We start from the raw sequence: 24,550 nt of genomic DNA on the forward strand, positions 1-24,550 counted from the left end.
CCCTAGTGCTGGGGAATCAGGTCTAATTCTTCTGGAGGGTTGAAAGCTTGCCTTCTGCATGGATTCTGGATGCTCCTTTTAGGGCTCAGCATCTCCAAGGCAGCTCTGGGCTTCTCTGTCCTGGCTGGTGTCTTGCTTTCTGAAAGCTGCTGAGATCACTGAACTAAGGGTGCTCCCTAGTGAGAAAACCAGCAACGCAGTGGGGAGCCACTTTCTGGACCCCACTTCTGGTGGAGGTGTTGGGGAGTGATGGCTCGGAAGGCAGGCAGGCTCTTGAATTACGTGGTCTGGGTTCAGATCCTGATTATGTCACCTTAGGCCAGTTACAGAGCCTCTCTGTACCTCCATGGGCTCTTTCCCTGGAAAGGGGAGATACTATAGCATTCTTGGGGGGAGTGGATGAGGTCGTGCATGCAAGGCACTTATGCCCACTGCCTGGTCCTTCAGCAACATCACCACATGCTTACTAATCCGTGCTCTGAGGCTGGGTTTGAGGGCTGGGGGTGTTGTCTGTGTCCGGATTCCCAGTGCCTAGCTCAGTGCTGGTACTGAAGTGGGAGCTCAGTGAATGGTTGTTGAATGAATGTATGGGTTTCTACTTAGGTCTGAACTTCAGTTTGCCTGTATGGAGGACTCTGTTAAGACTATTGAGTTTTACTCTAGGATCAATGGGAATGTTTTCAACCAGGGACCTTTGTGATCCCAGTGGTGGTCTTGAAACAGAAATGAGGCCTCTTGGTCCACCTGGCATTTTGATTCCTGAAATATCTGGTCACCAACCATGAAATCAGGTGTTTCTGACTCATTTTCACACTGACTTTGAAAAATCATTCTTCCCATTTCCTCTCTCCCTGAGATGTTTTTTCTTTGCCTTCTTGGCCTTTCTGAAACACATTCAGAACTTTTTTTTTTTTCCTTTGATGACTTTGAAATACCCAAGTATTTGGAGTTTGCATTTGAGCTTGTCTCCAAGTTTTAGAGAGTACTCTTTTTCATGACCTAGGACGTACTGAAGGGTCAGTGCTAAGTTAGACTCTGGAAGGAGAGTCCTGAGAATTCTGGATATGTTGTAGGTCTGCTGCAAGTTCAGATGGCTCATCTCAGTCTGTTTTGCCTCTATAGAATCCTTTTTTCCATTTTTATATCAATGAGGGTATACACACCCTGTGGGGCCATCATGCAGACTAAGTGACTGATGATAATTTTCCATATGTTGGTTCTGCTCTGACTTCAAGGAAATGAACAGCTTGCTTCTGGGAGGTTCATTTAGTTTCCTGGTTCTCTGGAGCACCTCCTTTTAAATGAGTTCCTAAGGTGAACAGAAGAGCCTCAAAGATTTTGAAATAGAAATGCCCTTCCTCTAAGTACATTTAGAGGAAGACACACAGGCTATTCCCTTGTCTGTTTAAATAATTTTCATTTATTTGAGAGGGGGAGGATGCAAGCAGAACGGAATGAAATTGAGCTCTCTCTGGACTTGAGTTATTTGCACACATAGGGCATCATACAAAGGCTATTTAGTGTTCCGGAAACCCAGGGGAACAGGGAACAAAGCAGAGAGTAAAAGGCTGGCTTTGTAAAATAAATAAATAGCAATACCACATGGAAAGGGTGACTTGAGTGAAGGGTGGGAAATAACATGGTAAAGATGAACCCAGAAGAAGACATAATCAAAACAACACAGAAATCAGAGTGCAAAGTTGTAAGTGTTAATGGAAGGGCAGAGTCGAGTCATGTACTGACCATTAGCCAGAATTGTGGACAGAGGATGGGCCAGCCTGCGGGAACAATGGATTTCAATCCCATTGGATTCAAATTTTAATTACGATTCGTTTGTATGGCCTGGGATTTGGAGATGAACATATTTGTGTTGTGTGTGTATATGTATACACACACACACACAGCCCTTATATAGATGTGTGTGTATACATATATATGAACATTGCTGTCTTTTTTTCTGGGAAGAAGTTCAGTGTCAGACATAGGAGGTCATCACATTACATTTACTTCTCTGTTTTACTTTTTTCTGCATCTATTGAGATGACCATATATGGTTTTTTGGATTTTTTTAAAAAATTTATTTATTTATTTATTTGGTTGCACTGGGTCTTAGTTGTGGCACATGGGGTTTTTAGTTGCAGCATGCCTTAATTGCAGCCTGTGGGATCTAGTTTCATGACCAGGGATCGAATCTGGGCCCCCAGTATTGGGAGTGCAAAGTGTTAGCCTTTGGACCACCAGGGAAGTCCCTGCTTCTCTTTTTAAAATTGATCTATTAGGGATGGTCACTAGCTTCTTAGAACAATTACTTATTGTTCCCCTACTTGTGAGGCCTTATGGCACGTACTGGTGGGTATGCAGAGCTCCCCTGACCTTAACTGAGTGTTTAGCATGAGAGAGAAGATGTGCACATAGGTCTGAGTAAGGGGTGTGCGATCGTGCCGAGTGATGCAGTTAGGAGAATGGCTCAGATCCAATGCTGCCCAAGTTCAGAGGAGGACCACACCTCTTCCGACTGTGATGGACAGACAGGGGTTGTGAAGGAGGTCCTTGATATGAGCTTGGGTGAAAGGGTGGGAGGAAGCCTGGAATTCCAAGCTGGCAAGGGCAGAGCCCCAGAGGTGGGAAGGTGTACGGTATATCTGGGGAGCCACCAAGGTTACAGTTTTGCAGGAGTCTCAAGGAGCAGTGGGAGATAGAGCTGGGAAGAGGGCGTGTCTGTTACGAAGACTGCGTCTGCTTAGCTGTGTTCCAGTTAATGGCACTGACTGTGTCCCAGGCTCTGTGGAAAGTGCTTCACACACATGCTTTGGTCACATCTTCTCAATATCCCTGTGAAATAAGGACTGTCACCGTCATGGCTTGATCTAGTAGGAGACTGATGCTCAGAGAAATGAAGCAACTGTCTAGACTTGGGTGAGAGCTAATCTGTGGACCCTGGTCTTTATTAGCAGCAGGGCCTGTGCTTCGGTGGTGGAGTAGTGATGATAGTGATGACCAGAGATGCCAGTGAGACCTCTGGCTTTTGTGCTCAGCCTTGGGAAGCCTTTACCTTGATCAAATCTGTTTGGAAAGGCTGGGGTTGGCCTTTTTATGGAGGCTGTGAAACATCTGAGTAACGAGGGCCTGGCTTGGGCTGTCAGATTCAGGAAGAGGTCTGAATTTGGAGACCTTGGAGTGAGCAGTTTCCCCTGAATGGCGAGAGCAGGAGCTGAGTTTGTAAATTAGGGTAAGACTTTGAGCTGGGGAGGAAGCGGAGGCAGCCATGCATCACTCATGGGCATTGTTGGGTGACTCCCATGCTTGAATTAATGGACCAGAAAAATAATGAAAAGTAAACCAAGAAAGGTTAGACTTTGATCCAATGAAAAAAATCAGCTTTTTATCCTAGCACTGCCATTTTATAATAGAAATCACATTTTAATTGGACAGTTTAGGAGTGTCTCATTCTCAGAACAAAGGCTGGTCCTTTAAATGGGGTAAGTTTAGTTCTAAGAAGAACCTTAGCAAATGTTCCTTCAATTTCTGATTTCATCGCTGACCGCCGAATGCTTTGCAGTCGACCAAGGTGTTCTTGCCGCATGCATTTGGGAACCGTGGGTGGAGGATGTGCTGTTCCGAGGTGTGACTGCGGGGGAAGGAAACTGGAGGCAGAAACTGGGGGCAGTGCGAGGATGTCGGTAACTGGTGTTCAGTATGTGAGTGTTTAGGATTTAGGGAGGTTTTACTGCGACAGGGAGCCCTGACGATGTTGAGAGGAACTGGGGAGGCCTCCTGAGAACACAGGAGGGCGGGACATGCCTGAGAGATGAGGGAGGGAAGTGGAAGGGAGAGGGACAGTCTGACATTTATTTAGCACCTGCCAGAGATGCATCGTGCGAGATCTCTCACTTAATCCTCATAAAATGTCTCTGGTAGGCAGAGGCACTGTTATCTGCATTTTATAGGTGAGGAAACTGAAGCTGCAGATGTTGGAGGTACCGAAGTCACCTCACAGCCAGATCGCAGAGTTGGGGTCCCCCTGCTCTTTGGAACCTAAAGGGTGACGTCTGTATTTGGAGTAACAGTCGTGATGTGTTGGGGCTCTCTGCGTTTCCTGGTCCAGGCCCTACTCCCGCCCATCTGTGCGGCTGCCCTCTCTCCCATGGGCCCGAACCCCTCGAAGGCCCTCCCGGAAAACTCATGATGGAGTCTTTGAATGGCTGCCCAAGAACGGTTTTCGGGTTTTCAGCCATTTTTCTTTTCTAATGCAAGCTCCATCTGGCTAGTGGATTAACGGGTCCCAACTTATCCCAGGCCACTGACTTCCTAATTTTCGAGCATGAGCCGTGGAGAAGATCCGCCCTCAAGAGCTTATGGCTTAATGAGCCCAGTCAAAGTCGGTCTCAAGTCGTGGGCATCAGCTTTGATCGTGGTGATGGGCACTTGGGTCCCACCATGGTGAGGAGGGCTGGCTGTGTCCATGATTTATTCATCGCTTCCTTGGCCACTCCGTCTGCCCGGCTCCAGGCTCTATCTCTCCGTGCTCCCTGTGGGGCCTCCAGGGCCTCACATCTGGATGTTTCTCACAGCTGGAAAGCAGCCAGATTTTGGAAGCAGCAGTGCACACCTTGAGTAAACTGTTTTTCAGCAGCCTGTGGGGCTCCTTACTGGCAGACCAGCACCTCCTCCTCCTCCTCCCAGCCATGTGGGGCCCACGTGTGGGTGCACGTTTGCTCAGAGACCCACTGATAAAATATTTACGTCGGTGACTTGGTCCCAAACCCTGGTGGTGTGTCTTAAAAGTTTTAACAACACATCAGCCCTCAGGATGCAGGCATGTTGGCTTTTGGTTTCTTGCTTGCGGTTTTTGTTTTTACGAGGAGTGAAGAAGCAGGGCCTGCTCTTCTGGGCCTTCCCCGAAGGCTGGCTGCTGTTGGGAGAAACGGCTGCCTTGTGTGGCTTGGTGAGCACCCCATGTGCCCCTGGCAGCCTTCTCAGCGCTTGGCATCCTTAGCCCTTGAACCCTCTCACCATCTTCTGGGTGAGTTGAATTGTGTGCCCCCCAGAACGATATGTTCATGTCCTCACCCCTGGGATCTGTGGATGTGACCTTATTTGGCAGTGGGGTCTTTGCAAATGTACTAATAGTAAAGGTGATATCCTACTGGATTAGGGTGGGCTCACATTCCAAGGACTGATGTCCTTAAGAGGAGGGGATGCACAGATAGATAGACCCAGAGAGAGATGGCTGTGTGAAGACAGAGGCAGAGACTGGAGTGATGTTGGTACAGGCCAAGGAGCACCAAGGATTTCTGGTTACCATGGAAGCTAGGAGAGAGGCCAAGAAGCATCTCCCTGGAGCCTTCACAGAGTGTAGCCCTTCCAATACCTTCGTAACGTATAACCTCCAGAACTGAAAGAGAATACATTTGGGGTTTTTTGGGAAGTATAGTTAATTTGCAGTGTTCTGTGTTAGTTTCAAGTGTATAGTAAAGTGATCCAGTTATATATACCTACACACACACACACACACACACACACACACACACACATGCACATGTAATTTTTTCAGATTCTTCTCCATTATAGATTATCACAACATATTTAGTGGAGTTCCCCATACCATACAGCAGGTCCTGTTGTTTACTGTTTTGTATATAGTAACGTGTATATGTTAATCCCAAATTCCTAATTTATCTCCCCTCACCCCCTTTAGTACTGTAAGTTACCAGTTTGTTTCTTTTGCCTGTGAGCCTGTTTATGTTTTGTATATAAGTTCATTTGTATCATTTTTTAGATTCCATGTATAAGTGATATCATATGGTATTTGTCTTTCTCTGACCTACCTCACTTAGTATTAATAGGATAATCTCTAGGTTCATCCATGTGGTTTCAAGTGGCATTATTTCATTCTTTTTTATGGCTAATATTCCATCGTATATATGTATCACATCTTCTTTATCAGTTCCTCTGTTGATGGATGTTTAGGTTGCTTCTATGTCTTGGCTGTTGTAGATTTCTCTTATTTTAAGCCACCCGGACGTACGTTTCAAGTCTCTTCAGTTGTGTCCAACTCTTCACGACCCTGTGGACTGGGCTGTAGCCCACCAGGCTCCTCTGTTCATGGGATTCTCCAGGCGAGAATACTGGAGGGAGTCGCCATGCCCTCCTCCCGGAGTTTTTCCTGACCTCGGGATGGAACCCGACTCTCTTATGTCTCCTGCATTGGCAGGCAGGTTCTTTACCACTAGCGCCACCTGAAAAGCCCAAGCCACCTCGTTTGTGGCAACTTATTAAGCAGAACTAGGAACCGGTAGAGAAGGAATTACCTAGAAGAGAATTAACCTCATTTGCCGACACACAAACCAAGGCTCATTGCCCCAGGTCACTCAGCTCCTGTGTGGAGACAGGAGTGAGGGATTGTGTGGTGCTGTAGCCAAGGTCATGCTTTCAAGGTGAGGTGGAGACTCTGATGCCTGTTATCTGGGTCACCCTAATGAGGAGCTGGGACTCAGAGGGAGGTCACCCAGTTGCAGTTTAGATCTGCTTTCAATCTGGATTCAGCCAGATGATGTTTCTCTGAGTATGACTTGGGGAAAACCCTTGCTTTGGCTGAAGGGACACAGCTGTTTTCTGTCCAGGGGACCCAAGTATTGTTTGGAGATGTCATATCTTTTCTGTGTCGTGACATGTATGTTCAGGGAGGCTCATTGTCATCAAGGACCAAGATTCATCCTACAGAGAGGTTACACCACTTGCCCCGAATCTGTCAGTAGTTGGAAGAAAGAAGAGAAATAACAGAAGGTGTCATCCTTCTTAATCTCTCTAATCCTGTCTCTTCCCAGCTCTGCTCTTATCTCTGTGCACTTGTGTTCTCTGTCCTTGTTCTCAGCTGGGGGTGAGGTTGGGGGGGACATAAGTAGGCAGGGGTCACATGTTGGAAAGATATTATTCTAAGGCCAGTGGGTCACCCATAATACAGAAGGTTTATATGGGAGGGAGTGTCGTGAATGTCGGATATTATTATAGGCTGAATTGTGCCAGTCTGCCTTTCCCAAATTCACACCCGTGTTGAAACCCTAAGCCCTGTACCTCAGAATGGGTACCTTTAAAGAGAGAGAGGGCCTTTAAAGAGGTGATTAAAATGAGGCTAAGGTAGGCCCTCATCCCATCTGACTGGTGTCCCTTCTGAAAGAGGAAATTTGGACGCACAGAGATAGACCAGGGATGCAGGCAGGCAGAGGAAAGTCCACGTGAGGACGCAGCGAGGAGGGGCCGCCTGCAAGCCAAGGAGAGAGGTCTCGGGAGAAACCAAGACTGCCCACACCTCGGTCTTGGACTTCTGGTTTCCAGAAGTGTGAGAAAATACATTTGTATTGTTTAAGCCATGCAGTCTGAGCAGACTCATGGAAACGTTTCAAAGATGAGTGTAGCAGCAGCGGGGAGAGGGGGTGATGTTGTGGGCACTCAGAGCAGCTGGGAGCTTGCAGGGGAGACATTAAGATGGCCTCACGAGGGTGGTGACTGCAGAGATGGAAAGAAGTGGGTGGGTTACAAAACAGCGTAGAGGTAGAATGCACAGGGGCTTGTCATCCATTACTGGGAGGGGGCCCCAGTGAGGGGAATGAACCCAGGAAGCACCTGCATTTTTATCTGGATGAAGAGGTAGCATTTCTGCCTGGTAGCCCTGTTCACCAGGATCCAGGGGACCTCCTGAGGGCTGCAGGTATGGGGGACCAGGAGTCCAAATTATCTGTGAAAAGAACCCAGTTCCTGGGTTTTGTATCTGGAGCTCAGAGGAGACCTCTGGGCATCAGTAGGAACTTGGAAAGTGATGGGGAAGTCCTAAAAGAGGAAGAACAGAAAAGGAACCATGATGGCTTAGACATGTTCATTAGGATTTGCCTTTAAATTGGCAATAACTATAGTGGTTCAATGGCAACCCTCTCCAGTATTCTTGCCTGGAAAATCTCAGGGACGGGGGAGCCTGGTGGGCTGCCGCCTATAGGGTCGCACAGAGTCGGACATGACTGAAGTGACTTAGCAGCAGCAGCATAGTGGTTCAAAATTTAAGGAAAATATGGTGAAAAAGTAGTTCTCTCTCTGTCTCCCCACTGCTGCTTCACTATGCAGTTTACCATTTAGCAGTTATGCTAGTTCCCCAGCGCAGAGGAATCCAGCTCTCAGATTCTTGGGTGTTCTTTCAGAGATAGCTGTTTATGGCTACACAACATATAACATATGATATATAACAGCAGTCCTCGACCTTTATGGCACCTGGGACTGATTTTGTGGAAGACCATTTTTCTGTGGACTGGGGCAGGGGCAATGGTGTTGAGATGACTCTCATAGGGAGCTCACAACCTTGATCCCTCACATGTGCATTTCATAGTAGGGTTCACGCTTCTGTGAGAATCTAATGCCGCTGCTGATTTGATAGGAGGAGGAGCTCAGGTGGTAGTGCTAGCGATGGGGAGCGGCTGGAAATACAGATGAAGCTTTGCGCGCTCACCCATGACTCACCTCCTGCTATGCAGCCTGGTTCCTAACAGGCCACAGACCCATTGGGGACCCCTGATATGTAATATATAGACAGAGGTGGATTGATGCATATCCATATATAATATCTATCTATGATTTATATACCATATATAATATTGTGTATATATAGCTTAAATTTAATTTTTTAATAGAAATCATAGCATGCATGCTGTTCTACCGTGTGTATCTACTTACTGATTTCAGTTTTGTTTTGAAAAAGAAATGTAACCTTGGGGTTTAGTATTCATAAGGTGTAAAAAAATCACACAATGAAAAGTCTTCCTCCTTCTTTGTCTCCAGTCACACCAGGTCTCCTTCCTGGACTCTTATTTGTTTGTATTTTGGTTATTATTGTTGCCAAATATATTTCAGAGCTCTCTCTATCAGAACAGAAAGAGCTGCTGCATTTATTTTTATGGTTGATGGTCTTCAATGTATTCTGCTATGTGGGTACACCATACATGACTTAACCAGTCTTCTCTTGGTAGGTTAGATGATTCACATCCCTGCTGTGACAGACACTGTTATATTAAATAGCCTTATGCACAGGTTATTTCAAATGTCCAATGAAGTAGAATTGTTGAAGAGCCAAGTGCTTTTGATATTTTGATCATTACTGCCTAATTGTCTCCAGAGAGGCTGTTCCAGTTCACTCCCACTGGCTGTGAATGAGGGTGCTGGTTCCCCCACTGCTTTCCAACTCACTTCGTTATCTAACATTTTATCATAGTCTCCATCTCATTGTATTACTCTTGTAATGAGTGATCATCTTTTCAAAATGACCTTTTCTTATTGATTTGTAAAGCTACTTATATATTAAGGAAATTAGCCTTTTGTGGTGTATGTTGTAGAATGTATTTTCTTTCTTTAGTCAGATTTATTAATCCTTTTTTTCCTCAATGAAAAAATTCTTCCAGATTTTCACATCATACTAAAGTCTTCCTCATGCCAAAATTACATGTTAAAAAATCTGTCTTTTCCTTTTATTTTTCATATTTAAATATTTTATCCATGAGGAGTTTATTTTGGTGTCATGTATTAATCAAGGGCCCAAATTACTTGTTTTCCAAGTGGCCACCTATTTCTTCCTGTCATTTATTGAATAATGCCCCCTGCACACTGACTAGACCTCCTATATTGGTTTTCTATTGCTGTGTAACAATATGATAACCAATATAGTGTCTTAAACAGCACACATTTATTTTCTCACAGCTTCTGTGGGTTAGGAATCTGGGCATGGCTTAGCCAGATTCTCTACAAGTCTCCAGTGAAAGTGTCAGCTGGGGCTGAAGTCTCATATGAGGCTCGCCTGGGGAAGGATCCATTTCCAAACTCGTCTGGTGGTCAGCAGCATTTATTCCCTGGCGGGCTCTGGATTGAGGCATCGTTTTCTTACTGGCTGTGGCTCGCAGTTCCTTGCCATGTGGGTCCCTAGACGGCCTCTTGCTCCATCAAGTCAGCAATAGAAAGGGGGGACCTATGGTCTTCTGTAACATCCCATTACCTTTGGTGTACTAGAAGCAAGTCACAGTCCTGTCCGCATTCAGGAGGAAATGATCACACAAGGACATGACATCAGAAACCATGGAGGGACCTGACCTTAAGAGTGTGTCTTGGCAACCTGGATGGGAGGGGAGTTTGGGGGAGAATGGACGCATGTATATATATGTATGGATGACCCCTTTGCTATCTACCTGAAACTGTCACAACATCGTTTGTTAATTGACTGGGCTTCCCTGGGATCATAGATGGTAAAGAATCTGCCTGCAATGCAGGAGACCTGGGTTTGATCCCTGGGTAGGGAGGATTCCCTGGAGAAGGGAGTGGCAACTCACCCCAGAATTCTTGCCTAGAAAATTTCATGGACAGAGGAGCCTGGCAGGCTACAGTCCCTGGGATCGCAAAGAGTTGGATATGACTGAACGACTAACATTGTCACTGTCAATACAAAATAAAAAATTTTTAAAAGAACCAATTGAAAAATATGTCTTGATTTAAAACACCTTTTGAGTAATTCATAAATTATATAAAGTCAGCATAAACTTATTTTATGATCTTTTTTCTAACTGAAGAATAATTGCATACTGCTAATTTATTTATTAAAGATTTTTGTCTATGTCCCAAGAACTCTAATTGTGTCACATTTGAGAATAAATGGAAACAACAAATAAATTTTTTTCATAATTAAAAAAAATAGTGTATCTGCCACTCTACCTTCTCATAATTTAATTATCTATGTATATGTGACTTCATTTCTGTAATGCTGCCAGCTCCTAAGGAGTAAGAGACACCTGCTTCCGGATGGGGAGGAGGTGCCTTGGAGCTGTGCTCATCTTTCCCGACTGCCTGGCCTTGGATCCTGACCCTAGCCAGCTGTGGACTCTGTTTCACTGATTCACTTCGGCATCTGGCTGTATTCCTTGGCTGACCTCAATGTGAGGGACTTCTTGCTGTCTTCACGTCCACGTTCCATGTCTCCAGGCTGAGATAGCCTAGCATCTGCTTTGGTGTCATGGAGGTTTGCAGCTTCTCTTCCATCCATTTGACCGTAGAATTTGACCCATTCTGTGCTTTGTTACAGATGCTGCTTATATTGATGAATGTTACTTTCTGGCCACACCACTGCCTCTAGGTGCCATCACATGTGTGGCTGCAACTTGAAAGCGTTATCCTGGTAGAAGAAGGCAGTGAGAAGATAAGCTGTGGGGTGTTTCAGGTGCCGATGGGTTAGTACCCAGCCCTTCTCCCTGGAGGACATGAGTGTGCACACCAGGCCTCAGGAAGGAGGATGGAAATTCTAGCAGCTGTGTTCTCTCCACTTTTGTTTTCCCACGTTTCCTGAAGTCAATTTTGTTACCTATAGTTTGTGACCGAGAAAAAAAGAAAGGCCCCGTTTTCTTTCCCCAAAGTCATCGTGGATCGATTGGCCTGCTGGGAGGAGAGGATTTTAAAAAGTAATTAAGAGATGGTGGGTTAAAGAAAGTTAGCAAAAACCCCAACAATAATGAACAATGTGCTAACTAGTGTGCTAACTGTGTAATCTCTCGGCTTTGTAGGGTAGAAGGTTTAAAGTCTTGGTGTGGGTGGCGGGAATGCATCCTCCAGCTGGGCTGGGCCAGACAGCTGGCAAGGAAGAGGAGGGGGCTTTTGAAAAAGTGGAAGAATATGAAACCAAAAGAAAGAATTTTTCTGTTGCTTGGATGTGCTAATGGTGGTAGAAACTTAGAGGAAGTAAGGACTTGGGTGCTCAGGCCCAAGAGAACGGCCACTTAGAAGATGCCCTTGGCAGGGTTGGAGTGGATGCAGAGAGGGGACCATTTTGATATCAGAGTAGATGGAGTTGGACTGGTGCAGAATGGAGGGCTTGCATTTTCCCAGAAGTGCAGAGTACTGAAGCGAAGTCCAGGCCCTGAAGTAGAAATGAGAGTGATCTCACAGTTGGGGCGGAGGGCATCAGAGTAGGATAAGGTGATATTGACAATAAACGTGCCAGGTAATTCTTTAAACTTGTTAGTGAATCATATCATGGTAGAATTTGAATTTGCAATTAAGAAAAACATAATTGTATGGGTTAATACTGTGAATCCAGAGATGTGGCGAGTCAGTGTCCTAGTGGGAAAAGGAAGATTTAATGAAAATGTCTTGGGATTTACAGATGGTGGGGCTGGAAAGTTTGACCTCCACAGTAGGTGATGGGAAGTGGCTTGGGGGAGCCTCTGAAGGAAGTTGTGTAGAGAAGAGAGGGGGTGAGGGTCCTGGGAGAATGGATGAGGGATGTTTCCTGGAAATACTGACACAGACGCACTGAGGGAATGAAGGTGTGATATATCGTGTGTACACTCCTTGCCCCACTCCCAGGCCAGTGGATGGATTTTGTTTCATTCATCAAGTTTGCTATGTTCCAGGCATTGTGTTAGGCACTTGGGGATTCTCAGTTGAATAACACAATCGTCTCTCCAGGAGCTCAACAGAGTGTGTTTGGGAAACACATCTTCAGGTATCTGAGATGCTATTGAGATGAAGGAGACTTCATTCCTAGAAGGTCATAGGTTGGCTTCTTAGCAGGAGATGCATGGTTGAGGGTTCAATCCTGGGTTGGAAAGATTTCCTGGAGAAGGAAATGGCAACCTACTCCACTATTCTTGCCTGGGAAGTCCCATGGACAGAGGAGCCTCGTGGGCTACAGTCCAGGGGGTTGCAAAGAGTCGGACACGATTGAAGTGATTGAATGATTGAAAGCTGGAGGCACTCTTTACCTAGAGCAGATTATTGAGCTGAAAAGGACAGTGTAAAGGTAAATTGATCACCAACTGAGCCTGGAAGAGTCAGCTCATTGAAACATTTACATTTTAAACACCCACTTGCTTGCTTAGTCACTTCAGTCGTGTCCGACTCTCTGCGACCCCATGGACCATGGCCTGCCAGGCTCCTCTGTCCATGGGATTCTCCAGGCAAAAATACTGGAGTGGGTTGCCATTTCCTTCTCCAGTGATAAAGTATGAAGCGAGTGAAGTGAGTGAAGTGAAGTCGCTCAGTCATGTCCGACTCTTTGCAACCCTATGGACTGTAGCCTACCAGACTCCTCCGTCTGTGGGATATTCCAAGCAAGAGTACTGGAGTGTGTTGCCATTTCCTTCTCCAAAAACACCCACACTCAGAGCTATTTCTCTTAACAGCCCTAGTGCCCTGGGTTGGAGGGAGGGAGAAGGATTCTTCCAGCTTACAGGATTGCTTTAGCTCTGGATGGTGTCCCTGCACATGGGCACCAGGATGCGGGAGGTATGGTTTTCTGCTGTGAGCACGCTGCACTGAGTGGGCCCGGGGAGTCCCAGATGGGGCAGCCCGATAGTAGAGTCCGGCCACAGGCTAGAGTGGGCAGAGGATGTTCCTGAAAATGCCAGGCTGTATAGTTCCTTAGTTCACTGCTTTATCATCTTGGCTAGTTTTGGGGTCAACCAACTATGACCTTTTTGACTTTGGGATCTGTAGTTGCTTTAGTTGGTCCTGAGGTTGATGGGTTGAAGGGTGCCAGGGTCTCTGCCAAGGTTCTTTGTAGTCTGATGGCACTCCTTTCCTGAGTGTGGGTAGAGGTTAGTCCTCAGGCAGTGGGTGGTGTTAGAGTTGGACTTCTTGGGTTAGCAGAGTTTGCTTGCTTGCTTGATTGACTTAACATCATTTGTCTTTTTTATTGCAGCCATTATAATTTTTTATCAGGATATAATTGACATAATATATTAGTTTCAGGCATACAACATAATGATTCGATCTTGGTGTATGTTTTAAAATGATCATCACAATAAGTCTAGTTAACACGCATTACCACACAGTTACCAATTGTTTTTCCTCTCACGATGAGAACTTTTAAGATTTATTCTCTTAATGACTTTTAAATATACAATACAGTGTTGTCAACTGTAGGCACCATGCTGTCCATTATATCCCCAGAATTTATTTATTTTATAACTAGAAATATGTCTCTTTTGACCACTTTCGCCCTTTTCACCCACCCTCAACCTTCTCCCTCTGGCAACCGCCAATCTGTTCAGAGTTCTGTTTTTTCTCTTTTTTTTTCTCTGCTTATAAGTGAGGTCATACAATATTTGTCTTTCTCTGTCAGACTTTTGTTTGACTTAGCAGAATGCCCTCAAGGTCTATCCATGTTGTTGCCAATGGCAGAATTTCTTTTTTGTAGCTGAATAATATTGTATTATGTATATATACTATTAGAGCTTCTGCCCTGGTGACTCAGTGGTAAAGAATCCGCCTGTTAACTAGACTTACGCAAGGAGATATGGATTTGATCCTTAGGTCAGGAAGATTCCCCCAGAGAAGAAAATGGCAACCCACTCCAGTATTCTTGCCTGGGAAATCCCTTGGACAGGGTAGGCTGGCGGGCTGTGGTCCATAGGGTTGCTAACTCTATGTGGTCCATAGAGTTGCTCAGACACGACTTAGCGAACAAAACAACAGTATATACTATGTTAGATTTTCTTTATCTGTTCATCTGTGGACACATAGGTTGCTTCCTTGTCTTGGTTGTTGAGAATAATGCTACAGTGAATGTGGGGGTGTGTGTCTTTTCAAATTAGTGAGCTTTAGATGAGTGTTGAAACTGTGGGTGTCAGAGCTCTTTGTTTTAGGTTGTTGTCATTCATTTGCCTCTTCAGAAGACATTAGGATAAGCAAAGTTATATTGAGTCAAGCTAGTTCAAGTTCTTTCCTGTGTATCATGCTTGAAAGAGAACTTATAATGTGCACCAGACCTTGTAGCTCAGTGTAGAGAAGTATCATGGTGGGGATGAGACGAGCTCCTTGAGCTGGTGACTGTCCCCTGGCGAGGGTTCTCCTAGGCCCTTGGTTTCCACCTGGCTCTCAGATCTGTCCTCTAACCTTCTTATTAGCCAACTCTTTATCAAGCTTTATCAAGACTGTTTGAGAAAGGTCTCATATCACTGCTTTAGAAATGTCTAAGCTGGTTTTGAATGTTCTGGTCTTTAAAGTAACAAGGTGATGGAAAATTTTAAAAAATAGAGCTTCTTAATTGAGCCTTAATTTCTATGGAAGTTGTTTTATAAGATTTATAGCTGTGTTTAGTAGCTCTCTAATGATACCATCAATTTGCATAATGCTGATTATCCAGGCAATTCAAAGTAATTTATAGCTATATCTTCATTATCAGGTAGGTGGCAGATATTAGCCCCATTTTATTGCTGGGGGACTTGAGGCCTCTTTGACCCTCCAAAAAAATCAAATAACAGGGGAGGAATTAATTGCACTCCGTTTTCAAGATTTTGTGGCATTTTCCCTCTCCTTGTCACCTCTGTGTTTATAAGGACGAGTGTGCTCTGTGTTTATAAGGACGAGTGTGCTCTTATTAGGGAGCTAAACTGCTGGCCGGTGAGTTAGCTGGTTTGAGTTACTCTTTTTGGAAATGGGATTACTGTTTGTTTTTATATATATATAATGGAAATTCTAGTTCACTTGGCTCTCCCACTGGGAAGGTTAATGAATGAACGTGAACTTTGTTAAACAGTTTGGGAGAATGACAGGATGAGAAATGGTATTTTGTTAATGATAAACTTGGGTTCTGCTTTTGGGCCTCACGCGAGCATTTTCCAGTTTCCCAAATGTGAATGCCTTGGGCGCTGATAAAGCTTAGTCTGCTAACTTTCTGTCTAACCCAGCCAAGGACGTCTTTTAGACTATTCCAGTACCAAGCAGATGTTTTGAAATAGCTTGCTACCAAATTGCAATTAATAATTTGTAGTTTTTATAACTATGAGAGATTCCATTTGAAGGAAGTAGTTATCGTTACCACACTAATGTGTTTTGATTTCAGCCAAGAACAAAGATATCTGATGTGCAAATTACCCAGGATTTAAACAAATGGACCAGTTTGGTTGGTCCTTCTGAATTAGTCCTGGGAGTATTCGGTAACCCCAGCCCTCTGGGGACCCCCGTTTGGGAGCTATTGTTGAAGACCTTGAGCCACTGCTGACCTCAGGAAAGTCAGGGCATTATCATTTGGGTCTTGGTTTTCAAATTGGTTGAGAAATTTCATATACAAAGAAAAAGAAAAAAAAGGTAGAAAATCCTTCTCTCTGAGGCCCAAGGTCTACCTAGAGCTGTGCCCAGGGGGTATTAGTTCTCTTTTCTCTACTTTGATCGTTACTAGGTCACCCTGTCGGAGATACAGAAGGAATTGAGAAGGCAGAGCCAATGGCAGGGAGGATTTCACCATGAGAGCAAGGGCTCTGCAGACAGAGTAATTTGGGACCAGACACTGGCTCTCTGTTTCTCAGCTGTGTGACTTTGGCTTTGTTATTTAACCTCTCTGGTCTCAGCTTTTTCATCTGCAACGTGGAGGCAATAACTGCCTCCATGAATTGTTAGGAGGGCTAAATGGAATGTTGTTGTTGTTTAGTTGCTAAGTCATGTCTGACTCTTTGTGACCCCACGGACTGCAGCACACCAGGCTTCCCTGTCCTTCACAACCTCCTGGAGTTGGCTCAAACTCATGTCCTTTGAGTCGGTGATGCCGTTCAACTATCTCATCCTCTGTCACCCCCTTCTCCTGCCTTCAATTTTTCCCGACATCAGGGTTCTTTCCAATGAGTTGGCTCTTCACATCAGGTGGCCAAAGTATTGGAGCTTCAGCTTCAGCATCAGTGCTTCCAATGAATGTTCAGGCTGAATTCCCTTTAGGATGGACTGGTTGGATCTCCTTGCAGTCCAAGGGATTCTCAAGAGTCTTCTCCAGCACCACAATTCAAAAGCATCAATTTTTCGGCGCTCAGCCTTTTTGATGGTCCAACTCTCAATTAAAAACTGGTGTCCTAGACTAGCACCTAGGAGGCTTGTAAAAGAACAGAAAGCAACTCCTGGAGACCTCAGATCCTATTGGCAGGTGTACATACTGTTAAAAAGGTTTGTTTTCACATCCTCATATTTTTTAAAAATATACTTCTCTGATGTTCCTTTGGGGCTTCCCTGGTAGCTCAGCTCGTAAAGAATCCACCTGCGGTGCAGGAGACCTGGGTTCGATCCCTGGGTTGGAAAGATCCCCTGGAGAAGGAAGTGGCAACTCACTCCAGTATGCTTGCCTGGAGAATCCCATGGACAGAGGAGCCTGGTGGGCTACAGCCCATGGGGTTGCAAAGAGTCAGCCTCGACTGAGATGTTCCTTTAGATGATGCTGATCCTGTGACCTTTGCCCCTCCCTTTGGGGAGGGAGGTCAGTCTCGGTGGGGCCCTTTCTTGGTCTGTAGTTTGCCAAAGCCACCATTGGCATGGATGTCCCCTGGCAGGATGGCCTTGGGAATCCAAGGACGTTAGCATCTCCCACCAAGTTGGCATCGCCCTGGCTGTAACTGTGGGCGGGAGCCTATGGCCGTGCTGCTCTGCCCAGGCTCTGGATGTGCCTGTGGGTGGCTGTTTGAAGCCCACTTTGGCTGCATGTCAGAAATGCTGCATTTCCCACTCCTGGGAAACGTCAAGAAAGGTCACTTTTTACCTGGCCTAGGAGTTGGAGTTCCTCAGTCCCTCCAGCACCAGTTTTGCTTCCTTAGCTGTTCTGGGTTGAAGTAATTAGGCCACATTCAGGGCCTCTTTGAAGACTAGGACCGTATCTACCCTGTATTGGGTGTACTGGGTTAAATAAAATATATTATCAAAATGAATTTGACCTGTTCCTTTTTACTGTTTTTGTAATGCAGCTACTAGAAGCATTTGCATTACATGTGTGGTCTGCCTTGTGTTTCTATTGGATGAGGCTGGTCACAGCCCTCTCCCTGTATCTAGGTCTTAAACTGCACGGACCTGTATGGATTTTATGGCGAGCAGAGTGCTGGGGGCAGAGGTGGGCTTGAGGTGTGGCTAGTGTACCTTCTGGACGGTGATACCTAGATTCCTGTAAGAAAGTGTAGGGAGTTGAATCCCTTCCCCTGAAAAGATATGTCTACCCAGAGCCTGCGAATGTGACCTTATTTGGAATAAGTGTCATTGAGGGTGTAATTAGGATCTTGAGATCTCATCCTGGATACCCAAGTGGGTTCTGAATCAAAATCTTATAAGAAGAAGAAAGAAGTCTGTGTGAAGACAAAGGCAGAGATTACAGTGCTGGGTCCCCAGTGCTGGGCACCCAAGGGTTGATTGCTGGCTGCCACCAGGAAGTGGGAAAGAGGCGTGGAGTGGCTTCTCCCACAGAGCCTGCAGAGGGAACCACCCTACCAGCGCCTTGATTCTGGACATTTGTCCTCCCTCCAGAATTACCAGAGAATATACGTGCATTGCTATAAGCCACCCATGTTGTGGAAGTTACAGCAGCCCTGGGGAGTTAATAATACACGGGGGAGATGGCAAGCCCACTATAGTGCTGGGAGTGGGCAAGGAGTTCTCTGAAAGAACTGAAAGAAGCCAGTGCAAAACCAAGGCTGGGTTGTTAAACGTCTTGCTGTCACGGGCCACCGCTCCACCCTACGGAATTACTCTGGAAATTAAAAGGGACAGTATAGACAGAGAGTGCCTAGTACAGCTTCCGCAGTGAAGGACGTTTTCATTGTTAATGCTGAAAGGCACTCTGCCATTGACCTTGAAGATGAATTGGAGGGAGGCTGCCTTTGGGCCAGTAATCTTAGTAGTCTGGAGATACTTAAGAGTCCAGGCATTTTGTTTATGGCTTGTGAGGCTGTCCTCTCGGTTTTTTGGTTATTTTCCTATTTGTTTTGTTGGCTAAGGGAAGAGGAGGAACGGTTTGCTAATTATGCAGCTTTTTGTTTTTTTTCCTTCTCAATGAGAAAGCTGTCTTTTTGGTGCTCATTAAATGCTCTAATTGGATCCCTTATTTTTGGGAAAAGAACATGATATGCTGGTTTACGCAGACATTTAGGTCTCCCACCAGCAGTTGTAGAAGGGGCCTCACACTAATTACAACAGAGAAAGGGGAAGAGAAAGAATATTCGATGACTGTCTACAGTGCATCAGGTGTTTTTGCAGTTACTTCACTTCATCCTCAGGTTAAGCCTGGGAGGTGGGTGTTAGGCTTTCAGCATCAAGACATCTTTTCTCTGAGCATGTGGTTCCATCACAGCTGGATGCCTGATCCAGACTGCTTTGGTTGGATGGGAATTGGGTGGGGTGGCTGTAGGCGTCCCTCTGGTGTCTCTCCCCCATGACAGGCACACCCAGGAGGCCAGGAGCAATCCCTGCCGAGTGTGTTTCAGAAATTGCTTTTGTTTATTTGGTGCTTCCCTCCAGCTCCCTCTCTCTGATTCCACCGATTGGCCATTGCATTTGTTGCTGGAGTTTCTAACCTCTGGCATTTTGAGTTTTTCCTTGCAGATGAGTGAGGAGACAGAGGGGGCTCCGTGGGAGATGGTGTTTCTGCAGCTCCTGGGAGGTGGCCTTGCTGCGATGTGGAGACTTTGCGGATGATGGGACCTCAGTGCTCAGAGCTGCGCCTGTTAGCACTCAGGCTCCCGTCAGGCTCTGGGGAGGCAGGGGTGCTAGATCCTCCGGGGGTACTCCCGTTATGGTGTGTCCAAGTGGGGAGGGACCGAGCCTGGATGCCAGGGTCTGGAGGGACACATATTTGAGAGGAGAGTTGTACTGGTGAGTTCATGGAAGAATGTTACCCTTTGCAGAAGAGATGTTCACATACCAAACATTTGTTGGTGCCCACAAGGATCCATGTCCTCCATGACAAGATCAAAATCTTTACTCCTTCCAGAACCATTCCTGGTGCAGCCGGAGTGGACCTAACTATCTCTGGGAAGAGGCTCAGTTCTCGTTACTGCTGTGTTACGTTAGCAAGAAAATACCATCATTACTGCCATTTTAAGGGATCGTCTCCTTAAAACCTTTTTGTGGGAAACTGTCTCTACAGACACAATAGCTAAATTGGGTACTTGTTAGCTAGTAGTCAGGGCATCAAATTTATTTAGAGTTAGCCAACCTACATGTTCTCTATGTGACTTTGACGTGCGTGTGTGCTCAGTCATGTCCAACTCTTTGCGACCCTGTGAACTGTGGCCCACCAGGCTCCTCTGTCCACGGAATTTTCCAGGCAGGAATACTGGAGTTGATTGCCATTTCCTACTCCAGGGGATCTTCCTGACCCTGGGATCTAACTCGTGTCTCCTGCACCTCCTGCCTTGGCAGGCAAGTTCTTTACCTCTGAGCTACCTGGGAAGCCGTGTGACCTTGAACTAGTTAGTCTTTCTCTGCCTGTTTGCTCATCTATAAAATGGGAGATGAAAATGGCTAGCTCTCAGAGTGGATGGGATTTTCTTGACAGCTGTACTATAGGGTTGCTGTGACGAATGACCACAGACTGTCCGGCCCACAGCGAGAATGTAAGAATGGGTTCTCCCACAGTTCTGTTGTCTAAAAGAGCGAATTCAGCACAGCGGCAGGGTCTCTTCCTTCTGGAGGCTCTGAGAGACGCCTGAGCCCCAGCCGTCTGCTGGGTTCTTGTGGTCGCCACGCTGGGCACTCTTGGCTTGCCACCGTATCTCTCCCATCTCTGCTTCCATCTCTAAATGGCCTTCTTCCCTTTGTTTCTCTCCATATTGCCCTTTTATGAGGACCCCCATCACTGGATTAGGGTGCATTCTGACCCACTGCCAACCCCCGGTGTTGCAGTAGGAAAGAATCTGCCTGCAGTGCGGGAGAGACAAGAGACGTGGGCTCCATCCCTGGGTCGGGAAGAGCCCCTGGAGAAGGACATGGCAACCCCCTCCAGTATTCTTGCCTGGAGAATCCCATGGGCTGAGGAGCCTGGTGGGCTACAGTCCATGGGATTGCAAAGAGTTGGACATGACTGAGCGAGCATGGGCATCGAGCTGACCCACTGTGACCTCTTCTTAACTTGATTACACCTGCAAAAAGCATCTTTCCAAATAAGGTCACATTCACAGGTCCTTGAGGTTAGAACTTGAACTTATCTTTTGAGTTGGGGGGGACACGATTCTACTCACTTCAGTAGCCTCGGCAAAATACTAACACTATGCAAACATAGTGGGTCCTCAACAAATAATAGTTTCTGTTACTCTTCTGAACAGAGTGCGAAAACCTTTGTGCACCTTTCTGACTGAATTTTGCTGTATTTTCAGGCCTCTGAGGCTTAGAGTATCAGTAAAACCAGAGCGTTTCTGTTGTTTTTTGGTAACGCACAGCTTTTCTTTGCAATATGATGCTCTTCTGGGGTATGTATAAGAGCTGCCATGCATCTCAATTACGGAATACGTTTGGCATTTGGATTTTGAGTGACTTTGGCCCAGTGCTGTCAAGGTTTGCTTCGGGCACTTTTGTCTTGCTTAACGATGCAAAACAGAAAATGCTCACAAATGGTTCCCCCAAAATGAGGCCTGTCGTTATTGCTTCTTTTACCTCCGGGGCCCCAAACTGCAGAAGCTTATTCACTGCGAGACAACGAGGGCTCTAAATCTCCCGCCTCCATATATTACATTTCATATTACACTCGAACATGGCAAAATTAATTGTGGCCAAGGCAGGGAAGACGGGAAAAACCTATAATGGTTTATCATATTTTGCAGGCTTCGTGAGGGCCATAAATTTAAAGCATATAGGAATTGTATTTATTCCTGAGATTTCACAAATTTGTCATGCTCCCTTTCTCTGAGGATGACAAGTGCTTCAAGACAACAGAATCTCTGATTTGGATGCAGAAAAGGAAGCGACCGTGGAGATGTTCCCAGGTGATTACAGAGCTGTCCCTGTCAAGCTTCTTTGGTTACATGGCTGTTAATAGCTAAATTATTAATGCAGGTTTGCTGGGGATGCAAGTTGCTTTTGACCGTTGTCTCTCTTACATCAGCTCTTTTATAGTTGCAGATGTAGGAGTCAGATTTTCTATGGAGCAATCATAAATTGAATAGTGTGTGTATGTGTTTTGGAAGGGGCTTGTAGTAGCCTCTGACCTTATTTCACGAGTGCTCTTGTGTCTGGAACCTTGAGATGCAGGAATTCACATCTTGGAATTGGAGTCCTCTTGAAGCTGCTTACACTGGGACATTTATCCGTTACTGAATTTCACTGATAGCTCAGTAGCTTCCATCAGTATACAAATGCTCCCTACTTCAACCTGTTTGGACAGTGAAGGTGCATATTCCAGTGAAATTCACTGAAATGTTGGGTTCTTCAAAATCATAGTGAAGCAATTTTGAACAAATTGCTTTTATGGGGGTGCCCCTCCCCACCCCGTGTGGCACAGCATGTGGGATCTTAGTCTCCAACAAGGGATCGAACCTGTGCCCCCTGCAGTGGAAGGGCTAAGTCTGAACTACTGGACTGCCAGAGAAGTCCCAGGATCATAGTGAAGCAGTTTTGGCCATAGAGTCTCAGTGACTGCATCAACAGGAATGATTTGATTTGATGGTCTTTATTTTCTTTTCCAAAGGAAAAACCATGAAATGATTTTTTTAAAACAATCACAGAATGGTATCACTCTCACTAACTCTGTAGCTCACTGGCTTGAATCTTTGTTGATAACTACCCATAGAAACGTGTTTATATGTCCACACAAGCATTTTTACATAAACGGTTCATAGCAATGTTATTCATTCTAGCCCCAAAGTGGAAACAACCCAAATGTTCATCAGTGGATGAAGGGATAAATAAATGTGTTACATGCAATGGAGTATTATTCGGTTATAAAAAGGAATGATATACTGATACGTGCTACAGCATGGCTGAACCTTAAAAATATTATGCTGAGTGGTAGAAGCCAGACACAGAAGAACACATGTAGGATTCTGTTTATGTGGAGTGTCCAGAATACCATGGAGACAGAAAGTAGATTGATGGTAAGCTCGGGTGAGAGTGGGAGTTGAGAGGGAATGGAGAGTGGACTGTTCCTGGGTATGGGGTTTCCTTTTGGGATGATGAAATGTTCTAAAATTGATGGTGGTGCTGCTTGCCTATCTCTGAATGTAGTAAAAGCTGTACGCTTGAAATAGGTGAATAGTTTGGCGTGTGAATTATGTCTTGATCAAACTTCAGAATCACATTTACTTCGCAAACTAGAACATTTGTGCAAAGCTGAATTCAGACTTATTCTTTCCGTGTCTGCTACATTCTGATTTATTCCAATCTATTCCATTCCATTTCTTTAAAAAGTTGCTGCATGTGACCCACTAAATCGATCCCCTAATCCATACTTCTATAGATTCCTCTCCCTCTGACAGATGAAAAAAAACCAAGTCCCAGGGCGTGAGGAGGGCGTGCACAGGTCTTCTGATGCCCAGTCCACTGTGCTTGCCAAGATGTTGGGTGTTCTTTTTAAAAGAGTGAGCAGAATTTGGGGTTAAAAAAAAGGTATTGGCCATGAATAGCTTCCTTGTTAACACCTTCTCTAGGGGTCTAGAGTGGTGGACGGTCCAGGACACAGAAATGGGCTGACTGCAGCCTTGTATGGAGGCCGGTACCCAGTCCAGCACACACTACATGGTTGTGGCTTATCCAGGAGGCCCTGAAGGTTATTTTTCAGGGGAAGATGCTGTTTTTTTTTCTGAACATTGCAGAGTACAAATGTTAGAAATTCCTCCTCACTGCTTGGCTTCTGGTCCTTCTGAAAGTAAAATTTGAGATGGGGAATGATAGAAAATTAGGAGCATACAAACAGACAATTAGGGAAAAAAGAGGAGTTGGTTTCCCCTAAGGCTCTTGCATCAGCCAACTGGTAGCAGTTAATTGTGCCCTGAGTACACAGTCCTGGCCAGAGATACAAAGAATAGAGAATTTTTCCCTGGGAAAGGAAGGGGAGGGAGTGGGGAGTGGAGGTCCCTAAAAGTCCCAGTCAGTCTAGGTGTCTGGTCCATTCGCTACAGACTACAGGATTCGTTTCTGAGCACTGAGGAGCTGAATCAACCCTGCTCTGCGCTCCCAGGTCTATGAGAGGCTATTTCATGGGCAGGGCTATTTATTCATCAAGTTTTGCTCAACTTTTGACAGAGCAGCCTACTTCCTTGGTTAATCATGTGCATAAATATTTGCTCCTTCCCAGCAGGACTGTTTCCTGTGTTAAATAGGACTCACGTGGATTCAAGGTTTTCTTTTCTCCCTCCCACTGTGAATGTAGTGCTGGTAAAGGGGGCCCACCTCTGGGTCAGAACACCTCTGGTTTAGTTAGGGGTCTGGAGGAGGAGATGGCCTGTTCGTCCAGTAGTCTGAGCTTCAGTGGGATTCCCTGGGTCCTTGCCTACCTAGGAGGGCATCTGCCATTGAATTGACATTGGATGGCAGTGGTGATAGCCCACTGTGCATGGTTTCAATGTCAGATGGAGGTCTGTTTCTTGATCTAGGATTGATGTCCTCCCTGGCCTGATTGGGGCTTCCCAGGTGGCCCTAGTGGTAAAGAACCCACCTGCCAATGCAGGAGACATAAGAGACGTGGGTTCGATCCCTGGGTGGGGAAGATCCCCTGGAGGAGAGCGTGGCAACCTGCTCCAGTATTATTGCTTGGAAAATTCCATGGACAGAGGCCCCTGGTGGGCTACAGTCCATGGGG

At 45.7% G+C, this 24,550-nt stretch overlaps 1 protein-coding gene across 4 annotated transcripts in view; it reads left to right on the forward strand.

Moving 5' to 3' along the window:
• Window positions 1–24,550, forward strand: part of LDLRAD3 (low density lipoprotein receptor class A domain containing 3) — a 262,986-nt gene that overhangs the window by 18,187 nt on the left and 220,249 nt on the right. Inside the window, exon 1 of one of the 4 annotated variants that reach the window (XM_043909372.1) lies at window positions 11,116–11,249. The exons of the other annotated variants lie outside the window; for them this stretch is intronic. Coding sequence (XP_043765307.1) covers window positions 11,246–11,249 — 4 coding nt within the window. The 5' untranslated portion in view covers window positions 11,116–11,245. Of the gene's footprint in view, window positions 1–11,115; window positions 11,250–24,550 lie in introns of those variants that run through there. 4 annotated transcript variants of the gene reach the window in all.

This window comes from Cervus elaphus, chromosome 1 (assembly GCF_910594005.1).
Source record: "Cervus elaphus chromosome 1, mCerEla1.1, whole genome shotgun sequence".
NCBI lineage: Eukaryota > Metazoa > Chordata > Mammalia > Artiodactyla > Cervidae > Cervus > Cervus elaphus.